This window comes from Mytilus edulis, chromosome 10 (assembly GCF_963676685.1).
Source record: "Mytilus edulis chromosome 10, xbMytEdul2.2, whole genome shotgun sequence".
NCBI lineage: Eukaryota > Metazoa > Mollusca > Bivalvia > Mytilida > Mytilidae > Mytilus > Mytilus edulis.
Genome location: NC_092353.1, coordinates 27,446,830 through 27,461,385, shown reverse-complemented (window position 1 = coordinate 27,461,385; position 14,556 = coordinate 27,446,830). Strand labels below are relative to the sequence as shown.

Sequence of the window (14,556 nt, the reverse complement as noted above, 5' to 3'; positions counted from 1 at the left end):
AGGCTATTTACATTTCCGCATTTTAATTTTTAATGTATGCCGCTTCGGTTTGCCAGCAAATTTCAAACATTTTCTTTTTGTGGAATAACTCCCATAATATCTTCTACAACACAATCCTCAATCTCCTCTGGTGACAAGAAGGCGAGTCAAAAGAACTGGTTGAGCCATTTCCCTACCATTTCACACTTCACTTGACATTTCTTTATATTTGGTACTTAGTCCAATATTTTGTATTCTACGCCATCAACTTTAACCGAGATTGAATCTTCAGCAGCTTATGTGTCAGTGGCGGATCCAGAAATTTTCATTAGTGGGGGCCCACTGACTGACATAAGAGGGGGCCCGCTCCAATCACGCTTCAGTGATTCCCTATATAAGCAACCAAATTTTTTCCTGAAAAGGGGGGGGCCGCCCCCCCCCTAAATCCGCCTGTGTGTGTGCGTTATGAAAAATTACTCTTACAGCATTACAGCATTGTGCATCATGGCCTGTTCAAAGTCAATATGTATTGTTTTCGAAGAGAGCACTTAATTTCTCTGTTGGCAAGTAGCATTTAGCAAATTCCACTATTTGAGTAGCATTCTTCTGTCATTTGCCATTTAGACACCCGTGTATTGATAGATATAGGAAGATGTGGTGTGAGTGCCAATGAGACAACTCTCCATCCAAATAACAATTTAAAAAAAAAAACTAAAAAAAAAGTAAACCATTATAGGTCAATGTACGGCCTTCAACACGGAGTCTTGGCTCACACCGAACAACAAACCCGTGTATATAGAGGGTGGTGAAGGGTTATTTTCGTGCAACGTGATCGCCGTTTTTTATTTCACGTTCAACGTGTTTTTACTTTTTTATTTGACGTTCAGTCGTGCAAGACGGGTGCCTCGTTCAACGTGTTCTGCTTATTTAATTTTACGTGCATCGTGATTTTCAAAGTCTTATTTTGCGTGCTCGTAAACCAATTATATCATAAATGTGTATACTAAATCGGGAATATCAAGTAAAACAAAGAGTTTTAATATATACAAGAAGACAGTGACTCAGTCACAAAAGGTTCACATAAAAGTATTTATTTTTCGTGCAACGTTCATTACAGAAACTATTTCACGTTCAACGTGAAATTATGTCTTATTTCCCGTTTTTTTCCCCATGCAAGCACCCCCTTTACCACCCTCTATATAGTATAGCAATAAATCTTTGGACAATACTTGAAAGTTCTGTCACTATATATATAAAAATATCTTCTATTTCACTACAAAGACATTCTAAATTAAATGAACATGAGAAAATAATGATATTATTACCTGTTTCTTATTATATATCATTATTACCATTTTTACAGGTGAAATACAGGTAAAAATGCGGAAAGGTGGTATCGATTTATTTCGGAAAAGTAATGCACGAAAATGCGGAAACGTGAACTAGATTTTTGCTAAAATTGCGGAAACGTGAACTAGATTTTTGCTAAAATTGCGGAAACGCAATACCCCCCTGAATTTGCATTAAATATTTACCATTGGACATTGAGAAAACCGAAACCAATCTAGTCTGTTTCCCGGCCGTTATTGAAATTCTTGACATAATATTTGTATATTCCGAAGGCATACTGAATGTTTTACGGAGGGGACCAACCTATATTATGTTGTTTTATATTTTATTTCGTTTAAATTGTATTCATATATTATATAAGTTTCCGATGCAAATGTATAATTGAATTGTCCATTGCGGAAATAAATCGATGTAAAGTAGTTTTAATCCTGAAAACATGAAGTCTCCTTAAACCTTCGACGCGGAAAACGGAGGAGGTATGTTTGAGAAAACACAGCACTGGTCCGGGGACGTCTGCTTCGGCTTAAATTAATGGAAATATACAATCTAATTAAAATACGCAACAGTTCGGTATCTTCTGTGCCAAACATTATTTGGTACTAGCTGCCAAACATATTTTTTGTACTAGAAATTCCCAGAAGAATTTTAATTGCCTTGATCGTGTTTCTACACATGATCAAACATCGAATCCACCACCTCGTGTAGTAAAATCACAAAAATACTGAACTCTGAGGAAAATTCAAAACGGAAAGTCCCTAATCAAATGCAAATCAAAGGATAAAACAGATCAAACGAAAGGACAACAACTGTCATATTCCTGACTTGGTACAGGCATTTTCAAAAGTAGAAAATGGTGGATTGAACTTGGTTTATAGCACTAAACCTCTCACTTGTACGACAATCGCATCAAGTTTAATAGTATTGATATAAAGGATGCGTGAACAAAACAAAGAGACACAATAGGTAAAAATGTCACAAATAAAGGTAAACAGTCTAATTCGGTATGTCACCATTGTGAAAAGGGAACAGGATTGTAGTTACGACATAAGGAACATATCTGATATCATTTATATAACAGATAATCCATAACGGTCAACCAACTCATTGATGGCGTCCATAAATGACGTTCAGCTTCCCAATTAATGCTTCACTATTGGGAAGCTGAAATCATCTCTTTTGTCGTAAAGTGTTGTTTTCATCCGACCCTCATAGTCAATTTCTAGATATAAATCCTAACCAAGTGGCAACATCATAGAGAGGCGGAAGATATCAAAGGGACATACAAACTCACACGTCGATGACAAGCTGACATAGCCATGGTAAAAAAGTTCAAAAGAGAAACAACAAATAAAGAACACAACATAGAAAACCAAAGACCGAGCAACACGATCCCTCCAAAACAGGGGGTTATTCCTTGCAATCCGGAAGGTTAAACTTATCCTGCTCCACATGTGGTACCGGTCGTATTGACAATAGTTCAATTTCATGAAAAATGCACAAATTCAGACGAGGGCGCATCAGGCGACCCATCGCTCCCCTGAAAAGAGAAAACAAGATAATATCTCGGTAAAATATAGCCATTTCTTTTGTACAATATTATCAAATAAATGTCATGTGTTTGGAAATAAGATCCGAATTATCCAGGGAACTTTGCCTATCAAGACTTAAATTTTGAAAGAAAGAATGTTTTATCCGAAGAAGGGCGGTATTAAAACTCTAAAATGACAAAAAAACACGCCCATAATGCTGATGTTGGATCACGATGACCAGTTCTGGTGTTTGTCATAATACTTTAATTTGAGAAGCAACGAACGACATCGTCGACATACATCAAAGCATGTACTGCATTTATTTTCTTACCCTTAAATATGATAACATTAAAATTAACAGTTCATTCGAAAGCAAACCTTTAAATTTCTATGGATTTTAAAATGCTTTAATTTTTAAGGTATCAAGTTAAGCGTTACTGTGATAATTTCAGTCTTAAGTGGCATCGGAATGGGCAGTTTGAGAACTTTTGTCATCTTTCGCTTGCAGTTTTTCAATATAAGATATTGGCACTCCTTCTTCAATGTCCAATCATTTAGTATATCTGCCATAAAGCTGATAATTTTGTTTTTAAATATCATTTGTTCAGATGTATCTTCAGTTTTATACTCGATCGTGTCGTCCATTATTTCTTTGACACATTTATACGACATCATATTTAAAATATTCAAAAATATATCCAGATCTTTAATAGTGAGTTTCTCTACGGTGCAACAACAAAATTGTTCCAATATTAAACTAACCGGATAGAGCCCATTGCATTCTATTTCAGGATCTGCACCATATTTCAACAATAAGGCTAGAGTCTTTGTGTCTAATCCGATCAAAATAGACATATCACAGAAAGAGTGTAATGCGGTCCCCACCAATGACCCGTCCTCGTTAACTCGTCCTATTTGCTGCAATTTTGCTCCATGACGAAGAAAGATCTCTGTACAATGTTGCAACATTCCAACAATCGTTGTGAACTCCATTCCCTCATCAAAATGGAGGTTTAAACTACAAATGTTCGAATAGAAGCAATGAAGTCCAGTAGAATATGCTAATCTTCCAAATGCAGTTTGAACATTTAGATTTTCATGAGCAATTTCAAATTCAATTTCATCAAAATTCGGATTAGCACCAGCGTTCAAAAGCAGTACTATACAAGCAATAATATAAGGAAGTTTTTCTGGCATATCATAACATTTCACATACAAGCACAACAAACTGTACAAAGGGTATGTTCGAAAAGGTACATTTGAAGCAACACTGTGTCCATGACGTATCAAAACAGTGGTCACAGTCGGCAGTGCTTCAACCCATTTATTGTCAAAAAGGAAACTATAGGAATATAGAACATGATATAGGTTCATTCCTCCGAACAGTGATCTCAAATCTGGATATAGGCGTAATAAAATATCCAAACACTCTGGTTTTGCTAATTTCAAAGCGGCTCCAACAGCACTTTTTACGTCATCGTCTGTGGGAGACTCCGACAACAAAAGCCTCAAAGCTGAAGGCGAATCGAGTTGACAAGCCATGTTGATGTGGGCGTCCTTGCCAGAGAACTTATTTCGGTCGTGATATCGACCTAAACAATGGTCAAGTATTAGTTTCACACATCTAATATGGCCACCTTTGCCAGCAACATCAAGTGGAGTAACTTCGCTTCGTTCATCGCCATCCGTTGGTTTTATGTAGTGTTTTTGACTGGCCGACTGATACTTGAAGATAGTAGCTTTATTGTCATGAGGTCTGTCCTGTAAAAGTAACCCAAGTATAGTTCTGTGTCCAAGTTTGGCAGCAAGATGCATGTAAGAAATTGAACAATACTCGTGTGGTGGCAAAAAATATCCTTTGAAAAATAAAACTGTCACAGCTTCAATGTTGTTGGCGATGATGGCATGGTGAAGGACATCCAAATTATTTTCATCGTGGTAAGATTCAATTCCAATTTTCGACAACTTGTCTACTTCTGACTTCACAACTTTTGTATCAGCAAAAGTTTGAACAAGTTGTATGAGAGATTGAACTGCTCTGGTATTTGAATGTTGGCTTCGGTTCATTTTGAAATCTGTAGCGTCACAACGATACCAAACGCATGAAAATACGTCACAATTATCATATATAGCATCTCTGCACAAAGCCAATGTTGACAAATCATGAACAATTCATCTAAGATCATCTAAAAGTAAAGAAAAATGAGTTATGTTTACACAGGAAGTTGAACAAAATCGACCTTGGTAATTTTATGTTCTTGACATTTAAAAATTTAATCTAAATCTATATATACATGTATATCATATATGTACAAAATGTATATATAAATATCGATTTAAATGTTCGCATTACCTTTCGACATGTTTCATTATATTCAATTCAATTCAATTCAAAGTGTTATTGCCATATAAACTTTACAGTTTGTGACATATATAACAACAACAAAAACAAATAAAGACAATAACTAATTGTAACTCAATATATATACAAATTCAGGTAAATACTCAGTTCCATTGACTTTTTTTTATATTTATAGAGGATTAGGCAAGATACGCTTCATATATATATACATATTCAAAATTGAGAATGGAAATTGGGAATGTGTCAAAGAGACAACAACCCGACCAAAGGGCTGACAACAGCCGAAGGCCACCAATGGGCCTGTTACATATAAACTCTTTTCAAAACATTTAGGTCTTTAGATTTCGGCTAAAGATAGACGTAGATAAAGTCATTTTCAAAGGGGGCTCCTATCTCTGGAACTTCATGAAACGTTCACATAATTAAAAAAAAAAAAACGTAAATCAACATGGAGGTTAAAACAAAGGGAAAATATACACAGTAACTGTCCCAATAAACCTGGAATAACTCATTACAATATCTCAAGAAATGGTTGAGTTTGCTAAGACTTATGCATTAGGAATTTCGGATGTTATAAAGGGGCGGATGGTACAAATTGGACATTTAAAACTCTGAAATGGTGATTAACTGGCATTAGACAAATCGAAAAAAGAAGAAAATATAAAGTCTACATAGAAAAACTATAGACCGAGCACTACGAACTGCACAAAAAACTGGTGGCTTGGTGGAAATCTTTTTTCCTCCGGAAGCACTAGCCAATCGGGCTTCACGTGAACATATGTGCATGCATTCGGTGAGGTCACAATCAAGTAAATTAGGACGGGATGACATTTGTCAAAAATTTTGATTGGTTGACTTTAACTTTTTAGTTTAACAACTCTCTTTGTCAGCATCAACTCTTTATCAAATATTTTGTAAATTTGTGATTTTTCTCAGTTTTAAGAACAAAATGCATATTATTTCAACTTTTTTGTTATAAATGATTAAAACCATACATATGTAAGAAATTTGAAAAGACAAAAATGATATGGGATATACATAATTCTTTTAAAATCAATCATTCTGTACCCCTCACCCATTTTCTCAAAAAGACTGACTTGATTGGTCATACAATTTAAAAACTGGATTTCTCAAAAACTATGCATTGTAAGTACACAATTTTTTTCACAGATTTATGTTCAATTATGATATTTTTTAAATTCATTGATATTTTCCACTTTTATCACCATGATCACATATTTTGGAAATAATTCCCGAACGAGATTTCAAAGAGACTGAAACGTCAGAAGAATACATCCTTAAGTTCACCATAATTAATAGGGTTTAGAAATCTTAGAATTCAAAATCTTCATGTGGGTATTTTGGTATCACAATGAGTTTTGATAACATACAAGTACACTAAAAAAAAGATGTATCAACATAATCTTGCTAGCAAAAAAGATAAAGAAGGCCTAGTGTTCCCTTTTAGTATCTTGAAGCCGATACCAAGAGGCAATAAAAAAATACGTTGTAAAAAACGGACAACAGCACCATCGAGAGATAAAAGATAAGACAAACAACAGTCCACAAAATATGCTTCTTTTGTCATTTCTTCCCTACTTCTGTAAATCCTGTTCCAGACCCTTACACATGGATTTAAATAAATAGTTTTTGTTTTTGTTTAAATGAATATTGAAATATATATTATTGATGATGTCATTACTTTTATTGTTAACACATTAACGAGTTCTATCATTGCAAGATTGATTATTTGATTGTTACTTAACGTCCAGTGGTAAATATTTCATGCAAATTCTGGACGAATTTTTGTGAAAGAGATATGCAAATAAATTCATAACGAGCATCGTCGGGTAGTTCTTATTTCAGTTTTTAAGAAGTTCAGGATAAGAAGAACTTGAATACACAACTTGCCGAATTTTCCCCATAGCTTCGGTCCGAGATATAAAATATGAATCCATCCTGGACATACATCTGTATTCAGCTTTGTACCAGGATTCATCCTCGGATTTTGATGGTCCAGAATCGGTTTTTGATATGACACTAGCTGTATATGTTGTAGAACGTTTTTAGAAATCCAGACTGGACAAATTAATGTGTATGTGCCTTTTTAGTTATACCGCATTCTGTTCTAAATTATAAGTTAAAGTTGGATTGGGGCTAATAGAATTTTAGTCACTTTCTTGGTAGTACCCTGGAGAATCATAAAACTCTTCTTCCAGGTTTATATATTTGTCAATACTATCATGGTCACTGTAGCTATGATCTTCATAACTATCATTACTCCAACTGTCGTGGTCATCTCTGTCATGTTCATCTCTGTCATGTGATTCCTCTGGTGATGGTGACCGACTTCGCAAGTCTACTCCTACCCAGAGACAATTAGGGTAATACGTTTTCGTCAATACAGATCCACAGAAAGAGTAAAAATATCCCCGCTCACTTCCAGGTTTATTGGTTTTTATCCCAGCAGTATCTCCGCCAAATTCCGAGCCATACGGGCCGAATACGTTGCCAAAATTAGAAGTAAATCTTAGACCCATTTCTGTCGTATTGTAAAAGCTCTCAACTTTAACAATAACTTCATTCCGTTGTAATATAAATCTCTCATCTGATAATTCTATATCAGAGCATTTCTTGTTGCACGTCTTTTCCTTGCTGTCTTCGTGTATGACGCTCAGTTCTTTACCACTTCTGCAAGTTACTACAATTCTATTGATCCTTGTTATAATTTTCTTTTTGTCCAATGTACTGCAAAGACATCTCGAAACAAAAATTCTGATTTCTGAAGCACGGTCATCCACAAATTGGAAATCCCTTGTCCAATTATGTCCATGATAATCATAATGATATTCCATATTTCTCCAGCACCCTGAAAATTTCCTGACCTCAGACCACTTCTTTGGCAATAGTTGGTCTATCGATTGATTTCTAGGGTACTGCATATAAAGTAGAATATTTCTTATAGCGTCACTGTCATATACAGAAGGGTAATTTTCTAATGTTTCAACTAAGTCGTGGAACGGAATTTCCGAAAATTTGATAGTCCATAAAAGGGAATCTACGTTAAGTTTTTCTATCTGACCACCACCTTTGTTTGAGATGTATTCTAGTACAATCTTCAGCAACTCCAGTTCTACGTTTTCCGCCGGAATATCAAATATCAAAACCGATAAGTTTGTGTTTGACAGCAATGTTTCCAAATGATCTACGGAAAGTGAATTCAAAAGTCCTTTCTTTTTAACATCTTCAAAATTATTCGTAATGAATGAGCAGACTGTTTTCAGTTGTTGCATTAAACCCAATGTGCATGCAAAGGTTGACACTTTGACAAGGTTGTCAAAATCAACATGCATATGCCTTTTCATGAAATTTACTGTTGCCTTTTGCATGCCATCTGCTTTCAGAACAACAGTAGCTTCATATAATTCCATTGCATTGTGCTCTGTTATTTCTATTTCCCCACTGTACGCAAATTGTACGATAGTTTCTAATATTTCGGAAGAAATATTATCTATTAAAAAAAGTTCTTGTGATGAATGATCTTGGAATAGTGTCTCAAAAAAATCAGAAAAAGATGTCAGAATTAGTTTATGTGCGGTGACCTTTACTTCGCCAGACTGCAGAGTAACATCACAATACTTCCTGGCTTTACGGGCTTCGTTTATTTTAAGGCAGATATTTCTATGGTACTGCTTTTCTCTGTATGTACTGAAAGACATTCCTATTCTGTTAAATTAGCCCTGAGCCTGAAATAAAAAAAAAAATACACCTTTGTTACTGGTTTGACTAATATAGATCTATTCGATTTTTGTACCTAGACATTTGACTGTTAACGTAACTAGGGGAATTCACGTTTAATGCAACACTTGTTTAATTTGTGTTTAATTTGTGAACTGTCAACATGTAGTCTGATGGCATACTATTTGTGAAAAACAGATAAAATCAGTGGCTATGTTGCAGGCACTGATTAAAATATCTTGATTCAATCAGGCACGATAGCATGTTTCTATAACAATGGCTATTTCACCGGCACCAGCAAAAAAAGTGAACTTGATATTTTGCCGGTGATCGTTCTTCAAGTGTAAAGAGGGAAATTATTTAATATTTACTTTTGAAAAGTCCTATGAAAATGTGCACTGTCAACATAATTTAAAAGAATCAAATCATGAATTACTGATTTACCAGTATTTAAAAAAGAAAACAACTAACAATCATGCCTCGTTCACACGGACATTTAATTCGAATTGAATTCGAATCGAATGCGAATCGAATTTGCTAATCGCGTTCACACACTCTTCTTTTTTAATTCGAATTGATTCGAATTGGCTAATTCGAATTACCCAATTGGAATTAGAAATACGTTTTTGTTAATAAGAATTAAAAGTTAACGTCGTTTGGACACTTAAAGCGAATTTGACGCGCATTGTACTTCGAATTAGAATTGACGTTAGGACGTAAAACGTTTCGAATGCGAATTAAACTAATTCGAATTACGTGTGAACTAAGCATCATATTTGAGATAGATACCGGCACACAATCGTTTATTAACACTATCAATCAAAGTGAAAATAAGAGTTTATCAGTCAGTCTAATGCTACATGTATGCATCAGAATAAATCTCGGATTTTTTAACCGTATGTTATAAAGGAAAATTCTCGTTAAAAAGCTCATTGGATCAAAACTTTCAGGGGCGTAGCTAGAATGAAACGATGTGCAAGCATATACCGCCGAGCGGAGCGAGGCGAAAAATTTTCGGACCCTTTTATGCAGAAAATGTTTTTTTTTCGGGTTTCGGCCATAGGACGGTTAATTGAGAAGCTATATGTAAATAGGACTTATACATAATTCATGAGTGCAAAACTATTAAAAAATCTTCTGAATAGAACATCTAAATAGAATAAAGCATTGTTAATTGAATACATAAACAACACATTTTTGTGTTATGGAATATACTCAAAATTGTCAAAAATCTGCCCTTCGGGTCTTAACAGAAACGAACTTCTTTAATTATTACTTTGTCAATATTCACACAAAAATCCCGATGAATATGCAGCAATCGTACACATGTTTTCAACAGACGTAGTACACTGAACGCTTTCTCTGTGGTAGCACCCGCGATATGTAAATCCAGCGTGTTCGCCATCGAGCGACCTCCCGATTGAATTTGTCAAAATTACGTGACAACGTCAGTTTCGTATGTCTTAAACAATGCTGCGATTTGTTCGTTTGTTGTATTTCTTACAACACGAGGAAGCAGATATGCGCAAAGCAGTGATTTTTCTGACTGATATCAGACGCGACTCCAGTTCCATAAATTATCATGTGGTCTATGGACGCAAAATATAATGAGACTTTCCAAGACTGTTTTTGCGTGTTTGCAGGGTGATTGGCTTTGGTAGTCTGTCGAACACATTGCATCGGCATATTTAACGATATCGAAGGGTTCTGGTAAATCGAATGGCCGAATGGTACATCGCATTCCAAACAGATAAACCGTACTCTGTAAAATGTTCTCCGAAACTACAACAGTATAACAAATTCTAATCTTGTAATAGTCAAGTTTCTGTCCGTTTTTGTCATCTGCAATACAATTTTAATTTTGAAACCAAATGCCGCTATTTAGTGACATTGCATCATTTGAAAAAGCGACAGCATATTATACTCGTATGTGTACCCTTTAAATTTTTGTTTTGAAATAAAAAAAATTGCATGCCGAATTGATGTGCACGCAACTGCGTGTTGGCGTATAATAATGACTTTGATAAAACAGTATTACAACAATATAAACGGTCAATGACCGCGGCATACATGTAGCTTAACAAATAAAAAATGTTTAAACTAAACCTGCTTTTGAAATAATAGTCAGTTCTTTGAATTGCATACATGTGTTTACAAAAAAAGTTAACCATTTCTATAGAAATGTGCTATTTATTACATATGAACTTACCTTCAGATCAAAGTGAAAGTACAACATAGAATATCCGAAAGTGAAAGTACAGGTTTAAAATGACTAAATCCGAAAAGATAAAATATTCTGATCTCTTCTTTATAAAAATTTGATGAAACTGATGAAAAAATCTTACGATATAATCATTATGAGATAAAAAATAATAATAATAATGTTATAATAAATAGTTTAAGGGGAGACAACAACTGTTCGAACAGGTGCTTCATACGGGCACTTTTGGTTACCAACAACAATGATGGCGGCCTACATATGAAAGAAGTTCAGCGTTCCATAACATTAGAAACAAGCTACAGAAACCGTAGATGGAAAGGCCACTTTTAATTTTGAAATAGTTATATGTTGTAGATAGGTTTGGTACCATTTTTGCATTAAAATGGACGAACGACATTGGTGGATCGCTGGAAAGATCCAGGAAAGTTTTAAAATTGGTGGATATGACAACCCAACTCTCCTTGAAGATTTTATGACCGAACAAAATAATCTTAACAAAATAAACAAATTTCTAAAAGCAGGGGGGCCATGTAGATTGTTTTTCTACTGTGAAAAATTGCCTGAAGGAGAATTGGCAACCAGTCATTTACACGTGACTGGCACTCTTGCGTCACTGAAAGATGCCAACTTGGACCAGTTGAATGTATTGTATTTCTTGAGGAACAGAGTCGACAAAGATGTTGATCCCACAAGGATGGAAAGAGATATTTTCTGTGGTGAACTCAAGCATAATACCATGGAAACACTTACATCATTATTATCAGAAGTTTACATACCATTAATTAAAGCGCAGAAAGAATGGGGAGAATGCAACAACGAAAGCCAAAATAACTTGACTCATAGTATGGATAAATTTCTTACAGCTTTAAATGAGTCAACAGCATCCATGGCTAGTTCAAAGCAATTGGTAAACATGATTTATATTGAATTACTGTCATTTATATATATATAATTAAAAAAATTATATAACTTCAATATATTGACAACTCAAGGTAGATATCTTCACATCACATTTACATGTACAATTGTCTTATGACAAATATCAATGTTTCATCACTTCTTATGCACTTTCGCACATCAAAAGTTAGCCCCTGGCATTATCTAAGGTCGCTCACTGTAATGAAATTTGAAATGTACATATATTTTACTGTGAAAAGATAATTATCCTCCTTTTGTCCTCATTTAATTATACAAACTTCATTTCTATCATCTACATTAATTGTGTACATGTAAAACAACCTCAATTTCTTATGTGTGTCTATTAGTTAGCAGCACTATACATTGACCTAAATATAGCAGATTCACTTTCAGAAATACTCAATAGGGACCAAACTCAAATTGAAATATTACTATTAAAATTGAGAATGGAAATGGGGAATATGCAGTCAAAGAGACAACAACCTGACTAAACAGCAGATAACAGTCCAGGCCACCAATGGGTCTTCAATGCAGTGAGAAAAATTTGTACCCCGAGGTGGTCCTCACCTGGCTCTAAATAAAAATGTGTACTAGTTCAGTGAATATGGACATGATACTGAACTCCAAATCATATAAATAAACTAAAAATAAAAAAACATGCAAGACAAGCAAAGGCCAGAGTCTCCTGACTTGGACAGTTTCAAAGTGTGGCAGGGTTAAACTTTATACAGTTGTTTTTTTTTCTCTTTTCTTTATAAAAAAGAATTAGGGTAATAAGACCTTTATTTGGCTCTTATATTGTAGTTCAAATTTAAAAGTAAACATACATAATCTTAAATTTGTCCTAACTAAACTAAGGTTCAAGGTGTTTAGACATTGAATAAAACAAATTTAAGATTGAACATCTTGAAATAATATAGTGCAGAGCTAGTTATATTGTACAAGTATTATTTAAGTTAAAAGCAAATTATTCGTATCAGTAAACATTGAAACTTGGTACACATGACAATTACATTGTATTTCAAACTGAACATGGGAATGAGATCTTGTTATCCTTCCTTTAATAATCAATATGAAATTAACATAAACTTAAATGTCAAAATTTAACCATGTCTAATATTTATTAGATGCTAAAGCAGCCAGAAAATGTGATTTTGAATGACTTTAAGATGCAAAGACAAGCAGCATTAGATACACAGCTGATTGGTCAGTATGAAGAACTGGTAACTGATTGGATGAACACAATAGAAACTATTTTGAATGACACCTCAGATGAAAGGTATGTAGACATCATTGTATAAATTTTGCATACTTTGAATCATCACTTCATCTGGATTTTACACCAATCATGTTTTTAAGATTTTTATTTGACTATTGATTTACTTATCCATGCAAGAAATGCCAATAATTCAATATTTCTTGGAAAAGGGTGTCTGATAAAAATTGTTTGCATCTCACTGTTATTGTTGAACTGTAAATATTTTTTTTTATCTCAGTGTACTTTGCACGATAATCTTTCACATAAAGTTCAAAAGTTAATTAAACCTTTTAACTGAAAACTAACTGATTTCAAATATAACTATTCATTAAAGAGAGGCTATTTAACAACAGAAATGTAAATCGTTCAAGTTTTTGAGACTTATAGACAAGAAGGCTCTTTAAATACATCATAAATCTCCTTTGCTTTAGGGGTACTTTTATCTATATAATGTATTTCAAAAGCTTTAATTTAAAGATTAGCATCATTTTCTTATCTTCTTGCTTGAAACTGATATTGACTTTCTCTACTAGGAGAGTGGCTTTCCCTGATGAGCCAGCAAGGTGATTGTTTTTCTAACTTGTAGAAGTAGATTTCATTCTAATATACCATAATTGTGCTATTTGTATAATGTGTAGATTTTACAGCAATATGTTTTCCATTACAAATCATTTTTGAGGGTCATGCACCAAATGGTAGAATATTAGTACAAAAAATGTACTCAGGTTTCTTAATTTATTATTAGCAATAAACAAACAAGATTAAAAATCAGCCTTGTTTTGGGTAATCTTTATTTGTAAAAAATTAATTATGTTACATAAGAAGAGCATTCAATGTATCTGTATTCATAAAAGCCATTCATAAAAGTAATTTTTGTTTTTATTTTAAATCAGTTGGTATATTTATTAATCAATTGAAAGAAAATTATTTGTAAAAATTGATATAAAATGTAGCAATGTACTTTTTTTGAAAATTTACCTGAAAGTTGTCAGAAAAATGAGAAAAGTATATGAAATCTTTATATATTAGATGTGACAAATTTTATTTCTACCATAATTTGGACATGAAATCCCATCACAATTAAACTAAAATATAATAGTTCACATGTAAATTTTGCTTATCAACATATTTATTATATAAGCTAAATAAATTAATATGACTTTGAATGTGCTATATATTTTTACTGATATTATGTATTGTT

General features: G+C 33.7%; 3 protein-coding genes across 6 annotated transcripts in view; 1 reads left to right on the top strand and 2 right to left on the bottom strand.

Annotated features, from left to right (window-relative positions):
- Positions 1–2,890: 2,890 nt before the first annotated feature.
- Positions 2,891–5,102, bottom strand: LOC139490777 (uncharacterized). Its single transcript, XM_071277768.1, has one exon. The coding sequence runs from the start codon at positions 4,923–4,925 to the stop codon at positions 3,273–3,275; it is 1,653 nt and encodes a 550-aa protein (XP_071133869.1). The 5' UTR covers positions 4,926–5,102; the 3' UTR covers positions 2,891–3,272.
- Positions 5,103–6,790: 1,688 nt separating this feature from the next.
- Positions 6,791–11,422, bottom strand: LOC139490776 (kelch-like protein 7). The gene is made up of 2 exons (XM_071277767.1): positions 11,168–11,422; positions 6,791–8,966 (listed from the first exon to the last, which is right to left on the bottom strand). The coding sequence occupies exon 2, from the start codon at positions 8,937–8,939 to the stop codon at positions 7,389–7,391; it is 1,551 nt and encodes a 516-aa protein (XP_071133868.1). The 5' UTR covers positions 8,940–8,966; positions 11,168–11,422; the 3' UTR covers positions 6,791–7,388.
- Positions 11,393–14,556, top strand: part of LOC139490773 (uncharacterized) — a 97,329-nt gene continuing 94,165 nt past the window's right edge. For 3 of the 4 annotated variants that reach the window (XM_071277761.1, XM_071277763.1, XM_071277762.1), the window contains exons 1-2: positions 11,401–12,086; positions 13,225–13,376. In XM_071277761.1, coding sequence (XP_071133862.1) covers positions 11,562–12,086; positions 13,225–13,376 — 677 coding nt within the window. In that variant the 5' untranslated portion in view covers positions 11,401–11,561. Of the gene's footprint in view, positions 12,087–13,224; positions 13,377–13,888; positions 13,919–14,556 lie in introns of all 4 variants that reach the window. The other variant, XM_071277760.1, reaches the window with a different exon arrangement.